The sequence below is a fragment of the Genypterus blacodes genome, unplaced genomic scaffold (genome assembly GCF_046128005.1).
Source record: "Genypterus blacodes isolate CSIRO-AG114 ecotype Tasmania unplaced genomic scaffold, CSIRO-AGI_Gbla_v1 ptg000112l_1, whole genome shotgun sequence".
NCBI classification, from domain to species: domain Eukaryota; kingdom Metazoa; phylum Chordata; class Actinopteri; order Ophidiiformes; family Ophidiidae; genus Genypterus; species Genypterus blacodes.
This window is the reverse complement of record NW_027466916.1, coordinates 1,877,435-1,890,972: the sequence shown is the minus strand read 5'-3', so window position 1 is coordinate 1,890,972 and position 13,538 is coordinate 1,877,435. Positions and strand designations below refer to the sequence as shown.

Genomic DNA, 13,538 nt, shown 5'->3' with positions numbered 1-13,538 from the left:
TGTAGAGAACCATGAGAACATGCTTACGCTGGCCTGCAGAAGTGGGTCTAGACAGCTTCTGACTGTAGATTTGCGTGGCACTTGGGAAAGAGGAGGTTGCCCCCGAGCTGAATGAAGGGGAGGTAAAGGAATGAATCCTCCTCAGCACCTGTGCTGTCTGTGTGGCAGACGCTGTGTTGGGGCCGGAGGAACCGGCTGTCCACAGCGCCCTCTGAGGCTGATGGACCATGGGGGCGGGGGTGTATGCTGGGGGGTGGGAAAAGGTCTGAGACTTTGCTATGGACTGTGCATAGGAGGGGGGCTGGGCGGGGGGAGGTGGAGGGGGACAGTGCAGAGGCAGAGCTGCGGGGGCTGCAGAGCAGCGCTGCAGGCTGACATGGCTGCAGGCTAAAGCTGCTGGGAAACTGGAGCAGTGCTGAGAGGCCCGGATCTCCGGCTGGGTTTTTTTGGTTCTAACCGCTGTTTGCTCTTCTCCAGGAGCATGAACAGAAGGCTGACTTCCAATGGGCTTGCTGTCCGGGTCACTGCTGAATCTGCCTGTAGAGAGCGAAGACTCTGAAGTGCTGGAATCCTCCTTGGCCACAGACAGAGCTGTTCAGAGGACAGAAGCCAGAGCTCTTTTATCACCAGATAGCCATTCCATGGCTCTGACACACATTTGTTTTCTCCCAATGAGGTCCAATAGTTTGAAGCTGACCTCTCCTTGACTATTCATGACTAAATGTTTTCCCTTTACTTCTGTGGATTTATAAAACAGCTGTAACAACCTGTTTGCATCGCTTAAGGACACTTACTTTCCCTTTATATTAGCTGGTTAGTGTAATGTCCTAACCAGAGCATGTAAACAGAGTTTGGGAAGTTTGTTGAAATTGAACATAAATCAGAATGTGAGTAATAGTTATTATATAAAGAAAAAGGATGTAACTCACATTTTGGATTGTCATGTTTGAGCTTAAGAGGCTCTGCTGAGGCGCTCACTGCACAAACGTCTCTCTCATCCCTTCTGCCTCTCGTTCCTAGGAAGACGGTGGCCGACTTGTTTTTCTGTGTGTAGAATGTCAGGACTTCTTCCAGATCGTTCTCACTGTTCAGAGACAGGGAATAGATGAATGTGGACAGCAGATTGAGATCTGTTTACTCAGTAGCACCTATAATTGAAACAATAAGGCGCTAAGCACGGAACAATAGTAGCGAGCTTGCCAAGTCCCTAACCTTGCACTGGCGATATACTCCTGAAAGACACCGGGGTTGACACAGTGCTCCTCTTTGCTATCGTCCTGTTTCTTCACCATATGTTCAGTCTCCTGAGAAGATAAGAAGAAAAACAAAGCAGATAAAACCTGCTGCTGCAGAAAAACAAGAGAAAGTGTGTGTGTGAATCACAAGGTGGCAAAGCAGGAGTCAGACCTTATTGTAACAGTGGAGAAAGTCCCCCAGCTGGTGGGCCAGGAGGCGCCTGCGGTCCTGGAGCGGGAGGTGGTGGCTGGGAAGAGCCACCATGATGTCTTGTTGAAGGTTACTACATGCTCTCTTCAGGAAGCGAATCACCAACTCCTGAGCATTCAACACATATAGGAAAGGTGTTTTATTCTGACTTCTCATTTTAGGAAGAGCTGAGATTTGATTATGCACAAATAAGACTTCCCAATCACTACATGTGATAATCATACACATATCCCTGTACCATTTGGTCGTCGTCCCTGTCTGGCCCAGCTGGCACGCCGTTGTTCTTGCTTTCTGCCAGCAGCCTTTGCTTGACCCGCTGCAGGTAAGAGGAAAAAGCCATCCGGGCCTGCACTTTACTGCAGAGAGCAGGGAGAGAGAGGCAATTACTTTAGGGCAGAGGTCCAGAGGTGGAGCGGTGGGAGAGGAGAGACACACAGAGAGAGACACACACATACACTCCTGTTCATTACTCAACAGTTGATAGTAAAGATTGCACACTGCGGTTCCAGTCAATTTCCTTGGAACTGACAGGAAAGACTGTTTTGCTGCTTTGGAATCTCTGATACAGATGTTACAACGAAACGCATGAGCCGTTACCGTCATTCCAGTCAAGAGAGAGAGAGAGAGAGAGAGAGAGCGAGAGAGAGCGAGAGAGAGAGAGAGAGAGAGAGAGAGAGAGAGAGAGAGAGAGAGAGAGAGAGAGAAAACAAAAACAGGCATGTATCAGTTCCAGCCAAGAGTTGTTGAAGCAGAGTGTAGCTTGTCCTGCACCAGTATCAAGATGATGAATTGTCTTCATGTCCCAGCTGAACTTGCAAACGGGACTGTCGGAGCGCCACAGTGAAAATATGTTTTGGAAAAAAGCTGTCAAACACAAACAATGATATACTGTACTATAATTTGCCTGCGTGGTGCACAGTCCTGACAAGCACTGAAGGAATTTCTACAAACTCAGACTTGTTATCAGGCGGCAATTGGAGTTGTATTTAAGTATAGTAGTATGTATACAACCTGCTGTTCTGTGCTGTGGTTTCTATCAGCATGCAATCTTTCAGCCAGAGATTAAATGAAAATAAAGATGTTTTCACACTTTGCCAACATGGAGCAAGTTATTTTAGAGATGACATCATCTGGTTGCAACGCTGTTTCCACCTCCATTAGTTCAACGTCAAGCTGGTAGAGAGCAGGCGGTTATGTCATCCAGTTGTGCCATGCAATCTGTTAAAATGTTCAACAACTGCTTAGACTTGATCAAGACTGTGTGACCTTTAAAGGAAGGAGTATGGAGCTTTATTATCAGAGAAGCATTCAGGGGTGAAAGATAAAGAAAGCTAATTTCATCACCTGGGGATTTCATGAATAGTAAATAGTTAAATTCTTCTCATCTCTTCTGGTCGGTGAATGTCATAATACTAAACAGAAGGGACAGAGGAAGAGGAAGATGAGGGTTTCCAGTGTGAGCTAAGGTCTGGGACACAGACTAACCTGAGGTTCCAGCCTTGCTGGAGGATGTAGAGCAGGTTTACTCTGGGCTTGGCACCGCGCTTGGCTGCCTCTGAGCCGGGCAGGGCCTTGCTGTGGAAGCTCTCCAGCCGAGTGGCCAGATGTTCACTCTGCAGCACTAGTAAAGCCTTGCGAGACACTGGCTGAAGAACCCGTTTCTCCTCCTCTGTTTCCTCCTGAACACACTCCTCTACTTCCTGACTGCTGCTCTCGGTAGGGGAGGCCTTGGATTCCTTCCCTGAGGTATGCAGCATAATAAGGAAAGACAAATGTCAGTTGCAACACGATGTCATTTTGGATTGAACTGCACACACCAAGAGTCAAAAATGTACTTTTATTGTTGCTGCAATGAAATGAACTCATCCAGAGTCATATTTGGACAATCTCACTGTGACACAGGGGAGTTCTTTATTGAAACCAAATTTTCAATAAAGTGTCTGATTTCCCACTTAGCCACGCTGTCCTTCCTTTGAAATGGGACTTAAAGCAAAGTTTCCTGAGCTGACCCAGAATACATCAGGCCTACCCAATTTCTTCTTCCCTGGAGCCGATCGATGGGCCAGGTGGCGCTGTCTCCTCTTACGCGCCTCCAGAGACATCAGCTTCCTCTCATACTGGACCACATGACAGACATGGACAGCATCCACCTGCAGCTGCACATTCCCATTAACGCTCCTGAGAGATGGAGCGAGAGAGGTCAAGAGAAGCAGTAATAACAACAATAACAGTCAGAAACTAGAACACACTCCAGGAGCACATACTTCAGCACAGACTGCAGATGCCTGCAAATGAGTTATTCTAATAGAAAATAAATCATCCTTAATTTGTATTCCGATCCAGATCTGAATCAAAACACACACACAGCGATTTGTCAGTTTATTCCAAGAGCCTGTAAGAGAACGACGTTTACAGTTGAAGTCGAGGGGATTGTCTTTACTCCCCTTCAGACTGAAATCTGGGGGTGAGTTTGAGCTCAAACTGAAGCTGTGCTGAGTGTGAGGAGTGTGTGCAGGGAGCTGAGTGATGGAGGGAGAGGGAGAGGGAGAGGGAGAGGGAGAGGGAGAGGGAGAGGGAGGGAGAGAGAGAGAGAGGCTCAGAGACGATGGAAGATAAATAACGATGCCACACGCACCCACCCGCCTCTCCAATATGGTTTACAGAGAAAATGTGGAAAATGGCGAATTCTCCAGACAATACTGCTCTATTGAAAGCTGCGGTTCAAACATGAAAGCTTATACGGAGCTAAATAACATAAACACATGTTGTATTACAATAACAAAAACCTGGTTCAGTAGAAAGGCTCCGTTTATCTTAACTATCTTTCCCTTCCTGCCCCCAAAACAGAAGCCGCAACGCCACATAGACACTGGACACACACTGGAAAAGATGACTGCGTGTGTGTCTGAGAGTGTGTGTGTGTGTGTGTGTGTGTGTGTGTGTGTGTGTGTGTGTGTGTGTGTGTGTGTGTGTGTGTGTGTGTGTGTGTGTGTGTGTGTGTGTGTGTGTGTGTGTGTGCGTGTGCGTGTGAGAGAGAGTACTGTTCCTCACCTATCCAATCAAAAGAGCAAACAAACAGCAACGTTAGATTCCAACCATTCCCACAAACTGATGGAGAGTTTTCCCCCCTCCGTCCCGACCACAGTGGAAACGCTTACCTTCCATGGAAAAGTCTGGTTGCCAGCATGTAGTTCATTGATGTCTTGGACTCCAGATATCCACTGAGAGAAGGAGATAATAAGGAAATTACAATCATCAGAGCGTCAGGGGCCCCCAGAATGAGCCGGGACCCCCCTCATCTCCCAGGCTACTGTGATACAGCCACTCAGAGAGCAGGCACTGTTTAAGGCCATAATCACTTCCCAGACCTCTCAATAAGTCAGAAAATGCTACCAAAGCCGCGCTGCTAAGAGAGACATGACTCTAATCAAGCAGCAAATCCTCCTATAGGAATATGGCCTGCAAGCAAAAATGGATTTCCTGCTAATGCCATTACAACTTAAAGTCACTGTGGGATGTGAACTTTGCTTGGGAAATGATACACACTGCTCTGAGACTACCGGTTTGTTCAACTGCAAAATGTAAAATACACTATGCTCTTCATTACATTAGCTCGTCAGACTTTGCTATCAGTGGTGAGATCAGAGAAGGTTTGAGGATCAGTGGTGTTTACTAATGCCTGTGCTCGTTACCTGTAGAGCCCCCAGGTCTCTGAGGTGGGGAAGATCCGGATGAAGCCTCCTCGCCTCTCGTACTCCTCCTTGATCCTCCTCAGCACTTTGATCTGCGGCGGTGAGAGAAACCAGAACGTTCTCTCTTTCAAGTACATTCTGTTTTAAAAGCAACAGTACCACACACAGCATGACACACACACACACACACGCACTGCCTTTGTGTTTACCTCCTCGGCGGTCAGGGTCAGAGTGCTGTCTCCCTGGCCTTGTCTGGTCCCTAGCCTGTCCTTTGACCAGTCTGATTCTGGGTTACTGCCGCATGTGGGCCTCTGCTGCTACAGGGAAGATGGGCAGAGATCATATCACAGTGTAGTGACACCACACATGTACCCCATGCCTTCTTCCCAACACACATATGCCTCTTTTAGTGGCAAACCCTAATCTGCAGATGTGAAACACAACACTCTTTCATAAATGCAAGATGTGCTCCATATATTGTATACATTATCCTCTTTTCCTCCACATAAATGCTGCTTTTTCCTGATTCCCTGGCATTCCTGGCCGCGTCTCCAATGTACATGCACTACCAGGCTGTGATTGACGACTCTGGCATGCAGGTTTGAGCTCGGGCCAAGCGACAGGGCATAACCTCAGAGGATCACATACAGAATTTGTCATCTAAATAGCAGGAGGATTACATTGAATTTGTCTGACGCGGCTGGGGGGGGGGATGCAAAGGCAGCCAAGGAGTGACAAGACCTAATCCCTCTGAAAAGGTCTCATCTGTTGCCCCTAATCAGAGGACGGGGAGAGAACAGGTTCTCCCATAGGCCCCTGGAGTTCTTCAGCAGCCTGTGTGACAGCCCGGGTTTAGTGTTACACTTGTTGTAGGTACGGCTGAATAACTGCGAGTCTGCACGGCAAAACTTTGGGAGATTTTGAGCCGAGTGGCGCATTGCAGCATTTGGAGCACTTTGTCTAAAGGGGCCACTTTGCTAATGTAATGAGAACACTTGTAAAAAATAGCATTAGGGATCAATATGCGCCGTCTGTCTGTCACTATGAAGAACGGTAAAGCCACATAATCAAATAAGTGGCAGAAAGAGAAAGCTGAGAGCAATTTCTTACCGGTAATGTAACAGGCATCAGGGAGAGGCAAAGGGACAAGAGAGCAAGAGAGAGAAGATTAATACGGAGGAGGCAGAGGAGAACTTACCCGTCTGCTGTATGTAGGAGCTGTGGGTGCAGAAAAAGGCCGCTACAAAGCAACACACAGCATTTAGTACAACATTTATAAGAAACACTTATAAAACACTGACACATCTTTATCTGTCTGAGAGGTATCCCAGTGTCTAAACAGGCCTTTAATATACTAAAGGTGGAGCAGAAATGTGTCTTCCTCAGCTCCGGGGCCAAATCTGAATCTGGGTGCAGTAGTTGACTAGAAGGAGCCAAGAACATTAGCTGCCTGCCGTAGCATCATTAAGCAACCAGGCCCAGTGGGAGCATTAGTCACTTGATTAGAAATGATAAAACAATGAGCCACAGAATGTAGCGCTCGCAAACTGTTGTCACTCAAGCGCTGGAGTTACATCTGCAGTTGTTTTTCATTACAGTGAATTTTTCCGTGAGGGTAAGAGAGGAGCCCGGTGGCAACGGCAGGAATGTAGCGTAAGCAACAAAGAAGAAAGGGCCGAGAGGGAACGTTTCACAAGAAGAGTGGGGTAAATGAGTGCAAGGAGTGTGTGTGTGTGTGTGTGTGTGAACGTTCAGTACCTGCGTCCTCACGGCTGGAGGCTTGAGGCCGGGGTCCAGGGTGAAGCGGTCAGAGCGAGGCTGCCGTGACAGAGGGTCCTGACACACAAAGCCTGCAGAGACACGGTCAAGTCACACACACACGTCGCACACAGTCACAAAAGTCACAAAACAGCAGCCACAGGTGAAACGCATCACTTGAGGAAAACACTTGGGATTCCATTGAAACACAAATGTTACAGACACAATGTCTACCTTGCATCTTCGCATCCACACTTGAGTGGAAGGGAGCTTATTGACAGCCGGGAGCCCGGAGCTGTTTGTGCTGCCTCATCCCAGCTGTCAGATAAGAATCAGGCCTGTGCCATCCTCTTACCTAAACACGGCAATTATTACAAACACTGGTGACGTGCAGACTGACAGCTGCTCACACACACAGGGAGGGAAAATGAACGCTAATGGAATGTTGTCATTATTTACAGGTCTGGGATGGAGCCCAAGTGTTATCAGCCAACAGTGACTGACATGTTTGCTGCATAAGAGACGTGCTATGTTTTACATGCCTCTGCTTATTCACACACACACACACACACACACACACACACACACACACACACACACACACACACACACACACACACACACACACACACACACACACACACACACACACACACACACACACACACACACACACACACACACACACACACACACACACACACACACACACACACACCTTCGGTCCAAAGATAACTGACAATTTACAATTCTACTCTTTCGTTTAATGAGCCGGAGGAGGGAAAGGTTTGAAGCTGCTTACACACACACACACACACGCACTATGATACACATACGCAACTACATCAATATCATTAAGTCTAATCCCCTGGCATGGAGCGAGGCATCAAAAGGAGAAAGCCGGAGATAGACCTGGATCATATCTGTACACTTTGTTGCTACATGCAGAGTAACAAAAAGGTCTCGTGTGTGTGTATGTGTGTATGTGTGTATGTGTGTATGTGTGTGTGTGTGTGTATGTGTGTGTGTGTGTGTGTGTGTGTGTGCCACCGCGTGTGTGCTACATCTCACGCACATATTTCTAAGCTCTCCTGCTGCATGAGAGAATGTAATAAGCGAGGAGGAGACATGGCAGGGACACACACTCCTGCGCTGTTGCAAATAGTTGTGTAAACAGTGTTTATCTTTGCTCGGGGCTACACATTGTTTTATGTCTACGTGCTCCAGATCCTCGCTCCGGCTTCACACGCATGATCCAAGTTACTCAAGAGAGCTTAATGACTGGGAAACAACTAAGACCTCTGTTGACAAGTTTGTCCACGAGTCATTTATTGTTAATTAATGACGCCTGCAGGGGTTTGATTCCCCTTCGCTCTTAAGCTCCATTATTATCCATGAACGCATTCACCAGCTCCCAACCTGCCGGGACAGAAGCCCGACTCCAATCTCTGCATGTGGAGGGAGACGCTTCTGAAAAGGTGGACTTAAGATAAAGCACAGTGGAATCTGGTTTGACTCGGTTCCAGGAGGCTTTACACACACACACACACACACACACACACACACACACACACACACACACACACACACACACACACACACACACACACACACACACACACACACACACACACACACACACACACACACACACACACACACACACACACACACACACACAGAGAGAGAGAGAGAGAGAGAGAGCGAGAGAAAGAGAGAGAAAGAGAGAGACAGACACAGAGAGAGACAGACACACACACACACACACAGACACACACAGAGAGAGAGAGAGCGACAGACAGACAGACAGACAGACAGACAGACAGACAGACACACACACACACAGACACAGAGAGAGAGAGAGGTAGACAGAGACAGACAGACATAGACAGAGACAGAGACAGAGACAGAGAGAGAGAGAGAGAGAGAGAGAGAGAGAGAGAGAGAGAGAGAGAGAGAGAGAGAGAGAGAGAGAGAGAGAGAGAGAGAGAGGTTCAAGGTTACAAGGGAGCACAACAGAGAGCTGCAGAGGAACTTAAATGCAGAGGATCCTAACATTATGGAGGCTTCAGGGCCTCTCCTGTATTTCTAAGGTCTCCATGTGAGTGCCAGCAGCATTCTTATCCCCATATAGCTGACGGGTCTGACGGGTCTGACGGGTCTGACGGGTCTGACGGGTCTGACGGGTTTGAGGGGTTTGGCTCCGGCCACATAGAAACATTGGCGAGCGAGAGAAGCTATCAGGCCGTTCGCGGTTTAGTGTCAGTTCAGCTACACGACGTGAAGAGCGAGAGGAAGGAGCATCTGTGACGTGGGAGTGGAGGTTTCTGTCCCAGCATGCACTCACCTACAAGTGAAAACATGTCTGCGATCATGCTGGCCTTTATCTTCAGATCCAAGGGTGCGTCGCTGTAAACAACACAAATTAGGATTACAAAAGAAACAACTCAGGAGGTACACCGACCCGCATCGCACAGCTAAATGACTCATTTGCTGCACAGATACACACACACAGTCACACACACACAACTATAACCTCAGGCTGGGTTTAAACTGAATCAAGTTTGATGGTTCTGTCCTCCTGTGTGCCATTTTCCCTTCCATCCTATCCAGATGATGTTTGTGCATATCTGAGAAGGACAGAATAACGGCGGCCGGCGCATTCCAAGAAAAACAACCGTTTGAGTAAAGTGGGTTAGAAAGATGTTTTGTGTTAGAGATGAAAGGATGAAATGATGAGCCGCCCTGGCGTCGCCTCTTGAACGATGAGTCGATAAGACGCCGTCACTCACCACGCCAGCGAGGGAGAGAGGTTCACCTCCAGCAGCCAGGGTTTGAGGTCGGTGTCGATGAGCACGTCGAAACCGTACAGTTCTGCAGAGAGAGGGGAAGAAGAGGGGGAGAGAGAGGGAGAGAGAGAGAGAGAGAGAGAGAGAGAGAAAGAGAGAGAGACGATCAGGCGGTTAGCACCTCACGCTTGGAAGGACGGAGGAAAGACGTGCAATCAAAAACTTATATGGTTATTCTCTGGAAGTAAAGGCTGTAGGATAAAGTATCAAAGCGGTGGTTTGCAGAGTCTTATCGCTGCCGTGTTATGTGGTCGCTGGCAACACGTCTCTGCGTCTTCTGCGACTGATTACACGCATGTTATACATCCAATCACTCGCGATGGGGAGAACACACTAAAGCCTCGCTACTGAGGGACGGGGCTGCGTTACATTAGCAGAGGACGCTCACATCTCATCTCTGCCGCTGCTTACAGAGAGACGGCAGATCAAACACAAACTGTGGCTGTGAAGCTTCTCCTAAAGGCCACCGCTCCTTTTCTCATTAGCGGGAGACTCACGCCGTCTTGATATTGTCTCTGTTTATTAACCGGCGAGGACAACGCTTCGAATGCTATCTCACACAGAGGCTTGACACAACGCAGAGAGCAGAAAGTGCGATAAAGCAGCGACTCCAGACCTGCAGAGCTGTAAATAAATACGTGGATGTTTCCCATGTTTCTATCTGTTTTCCCTCTATGTTCCCTCCACTGATACGGACACGGGGTTGGTCTAGGTGGCCCGGGAAAGGCCTCGTCCTGCTCTGGCCAGTGTCACCTCCACCACCAGCCAGCCAGCCAGCCAGCCAGTCAGCCAGCCAGTAAGCAAGCAAGCAAGCGACCCCCCCGGCTACAGCCTGGGGATCCACAGGGTTCTGCAGAGGGACAGAGGAAAGCGCCGCCATGGACGCACTTCAAAAGAGCAGCGAGTGTGTTGACAAAAGGCCAGAGGGGGTTTTCTTTAGAGGGGGGGGTTGGGGGGGGATTCAAAGATGCCATAACCCAAACTGTTTATTCTAGCATGTAAGGTCAATGCCAGTGTTAATCACACAAAAGCCGGTGTGACAGCGAGCGATGGCGTCGCCGTGCACTCGCCTGAATAATGATAGGTGAGCCATTCCACTGGAGCAGAATGGCTTGCATGTGTTAGCCTGCACATTACTCATGCAATGAGGTTAAAAGCTCATTAAGTTTCACAAAGCATGACCCCCCCCCCCCCCCACACACACACACACACACACACACCACTTAAGTCTTTGAATTACGACTGTCACTACCTCCTCAAAACACTTATGTCATATTTTATCCTCCTATATTTACATTGTGTGCGTGCAGTTTGGAGATATTTCACATGGAAAGCTGGACGTGATGACTGCAAACTCTATATTCATGACAGAAAGCACAAAGTTTGCTATACATCCTTAAGCCGGGAGCCATTTTTAACTTCTTTAGCCTCCAGGGAGGGAACAGTGGCAGACCAGGAGGATTTTCTTTTCCATTTGCAGACTTATCCTATTCTCCACTTGTGTATAAAAACACACAACACACAGAGCGAGAGTGTGTGTGTGTGTGTGTGTGTGTGTGTGTGTGTGTGTGTGTGTGTGTGTGTGTGTGTGTGTGTGTGTGTGTGTGTGTGTGTGTGTGTGTGTGTGTGTGTGTGTGTGTGTGTGTGTGTGCGTGTGTCATAAAACGTGTGGTATTGGTCTTGGAGGACGGAGTAACTGCATTAAGTTGGGTTAGAGCCTGGACAGCCTCATCAGTGTCACCACAACAATGGGGAGAGAGGAGCGATGGTGCTGCTGGTGGTGGTGGAGATGTTGCACCACCTCACCAGCCCCCCGTCCAGCCCCCCATCCAGCCCCACCGACAAGCAGACTCCATGTGCCGCCCATTTTCCTCCAATTAGGCACAGACGCCGTTCCTGAGCCCCTCGAACCCTCAGAGCCGCCGCCTCGCTGCTAGACACGTTTGTTCTGTGGCTCGACCACTGCGGGGAGGGAGGGAGGGAGGGAGGGAGGGGAGGGAGGGGGACACGGCTGTTAAACGTCGCCCGCAACAAGCATCACAGACAGGGAGAGGAGCACCCACCATCACAGCCATTAAAAGAGGGAGGGGAGAGTGATGAGGATTTTATTACTGGATGGGCGCTGCTGGAAAAGTCAAACCACAACAGACAAGCGTCGCACAAACAGAGATGTCCCCACCCGGGCCTCAACAACATCAAGCATCTCCTTCATGTGTGTTTCCACCGTAGAGAGGAGGACAAACGAATTATTCTTACATCACTCCGACATAAATTGCGGCCGAGCAGAGAGACAGAAACACGAAAACACGGCGAGGACGACAAATGAGGAGAGTTAACAGCTTTGTTGTGAAAAGGGCCTGACGTGTTCACGAAGAGACTGGGTGTCAGAGCAACAAGCGTGGTGCTGCACTGTAGAGCGTCTGACAGAGCGGCTCCCCTCTCAGGCAGGGGGGGGGGGATCCGGGGCTCAGTGGAACACAGGACCAGTAAGTGGAATGTTTGCTGTGTAATAAAATCGGCCTTTGGCTCGGCTAATCAGATCTCAGTCAAAACATCTCGTAATCAGCATCCCTCAGCAGAAAGCCCGTCCATTAATCACAAGGCAGCAGTGAGGAGCTGCATGGGTGGCATTCTCTCTCCCCACACACACACACACACACACACACACACACACACACACACACACACACACACACACACACACACACACACACACACACACACACACACACACACACACACACACACACACACACACACACACACACACACACACACACACACACACACACACACACACACACACACACACACACTCCGACACATTTTACCAATGAAAAGCAAAAAAAACCTCTTGTTTTCATTTCCGCCCCCATCAGACATTACGGAGCTATAAAAAGACTTTGTTACAGAGCGCCAGTTAAGATAAGAGTCGTAATCTGAGCAAAGGGGAAGAAAACAATCAAAGCTTGAGGCCATTATTAGAGCTTAAAATGGCCGGGAATAATTCACTGCAAATTAAGATTGTACTGTTCTTTATGGTCTTCCTCCCTGGCTTCCCTCCAGGCCAGTTAGAGACGGCATAAAAAAATCTAAACAATAGCGGCTTTTATGGAGGTGTTCTCTGGCCTCTCACACACACACACACACACACACACACACACACACACACACACACACACACACACACACACACACACACACACACACACACACACACACACACACACACACACACACACACACACACACACACACACACACACACAGGTTATTTACTGTGGCGTGTTCTGATGCTTTGCTGCTTCACTCTACCTGTTTATTGGTACATGGCAACTGCTGAGGCCCGGTGCAGAGGATGAATTAAGGCTGTGTGTATTGTACGTTGTGGAGCGGGAATGTAAGGCTTAAGTGCTGGAGCGGGCGGAGAAGGAGGAGGCGGAAGAGACGGAGGAGGAGGAGGAGGCTGGGAGAACATGACTCCTCGGCGGTTTTGTTGGATTTTATATAAGAGACGAGAAACAGCCCACAGGGACACTTGACTGGACTCCCTGAAGCACAGACGGGCCGGCCTGTTTGTTAAACACACACTCCACGCCAGTTCCTACATGCCTCCGTACGTGCGTGTGTGCCCGTGTGTCTATCTACCCACTTGCCAACCCTCACGCAGGTAGTTTGCATGCAACAGGCCCAGCTTGTGGCAGTGGGAGGATGAGGGTGGTCCTCTGGATCCAGCGTCTCCCTCTTGGAAACCTAATCCCATAGACAGACTCTGAATGCTGTAATTAAGACG

The 13,538-nt window shown here is 48.8% G+C and overlaps 1 protein-coding gene across 1 annotated transcript in view; it reads right to left on the bottom strand.

Annotated features, from left to right (window-relative positions):
- Nucleotides 1-13,538, bottom strand: part of ttll5 (tubulin tyrosine ligase-like family, member 5) — a 41,705-nt gene that overhangs the window by 18,609 nt on the left and 9,558 nt on the right. The window contains exons 13-26 of the mRNA XM_076161578.1: nt 9,689-9,770; nt 9,244-9,305; nt 6,897-6,988; nt 6,337-6,378; nt 5,348-5,452; nt 5,139-5,230; nt 4,605-4,667; nt 3,476-3,624; nt 2,932-3,187; nt 1,685-1,802; nt 1,408-1,554; nt 1,213-1,304; nt 930-1,084; nt 28-591 (exon numbers count right to left, since the gene is read on the bottom strand). Of these exons, the coding sequence (XP_076017693.1) occupies nt 28-591; nt 930-1,084; nt 1,213-1,304; nt 1,408-1,554; nt 1,685-1,802; nt 2,932-3,187; nt 3,476-3,624; nt 4,605-4,667; nt 5,139-5,230; nt 5,348-5,452; nt 6,337-6,378; nt 6,897-6,988; nt 9,244-9,305; nt 9,689-9,770 (2,019 nt within the window). The remainder of the gene's footprint in view (nt 1-27; nt 592-929; nt 1,085-1,212; nt 1,305-1,407; nt 1,555-1,684; nt 1,803-2,931; nt 3,188-3,475; nt 3,625-4,604; nt 4,668-5,138; nt 5,231-5,347; nt 5,453-6,336; nt 6,379-6,896; nt 6,989-9,243; nt 9,306-9,688; nt 9,771-13,538) is intronic.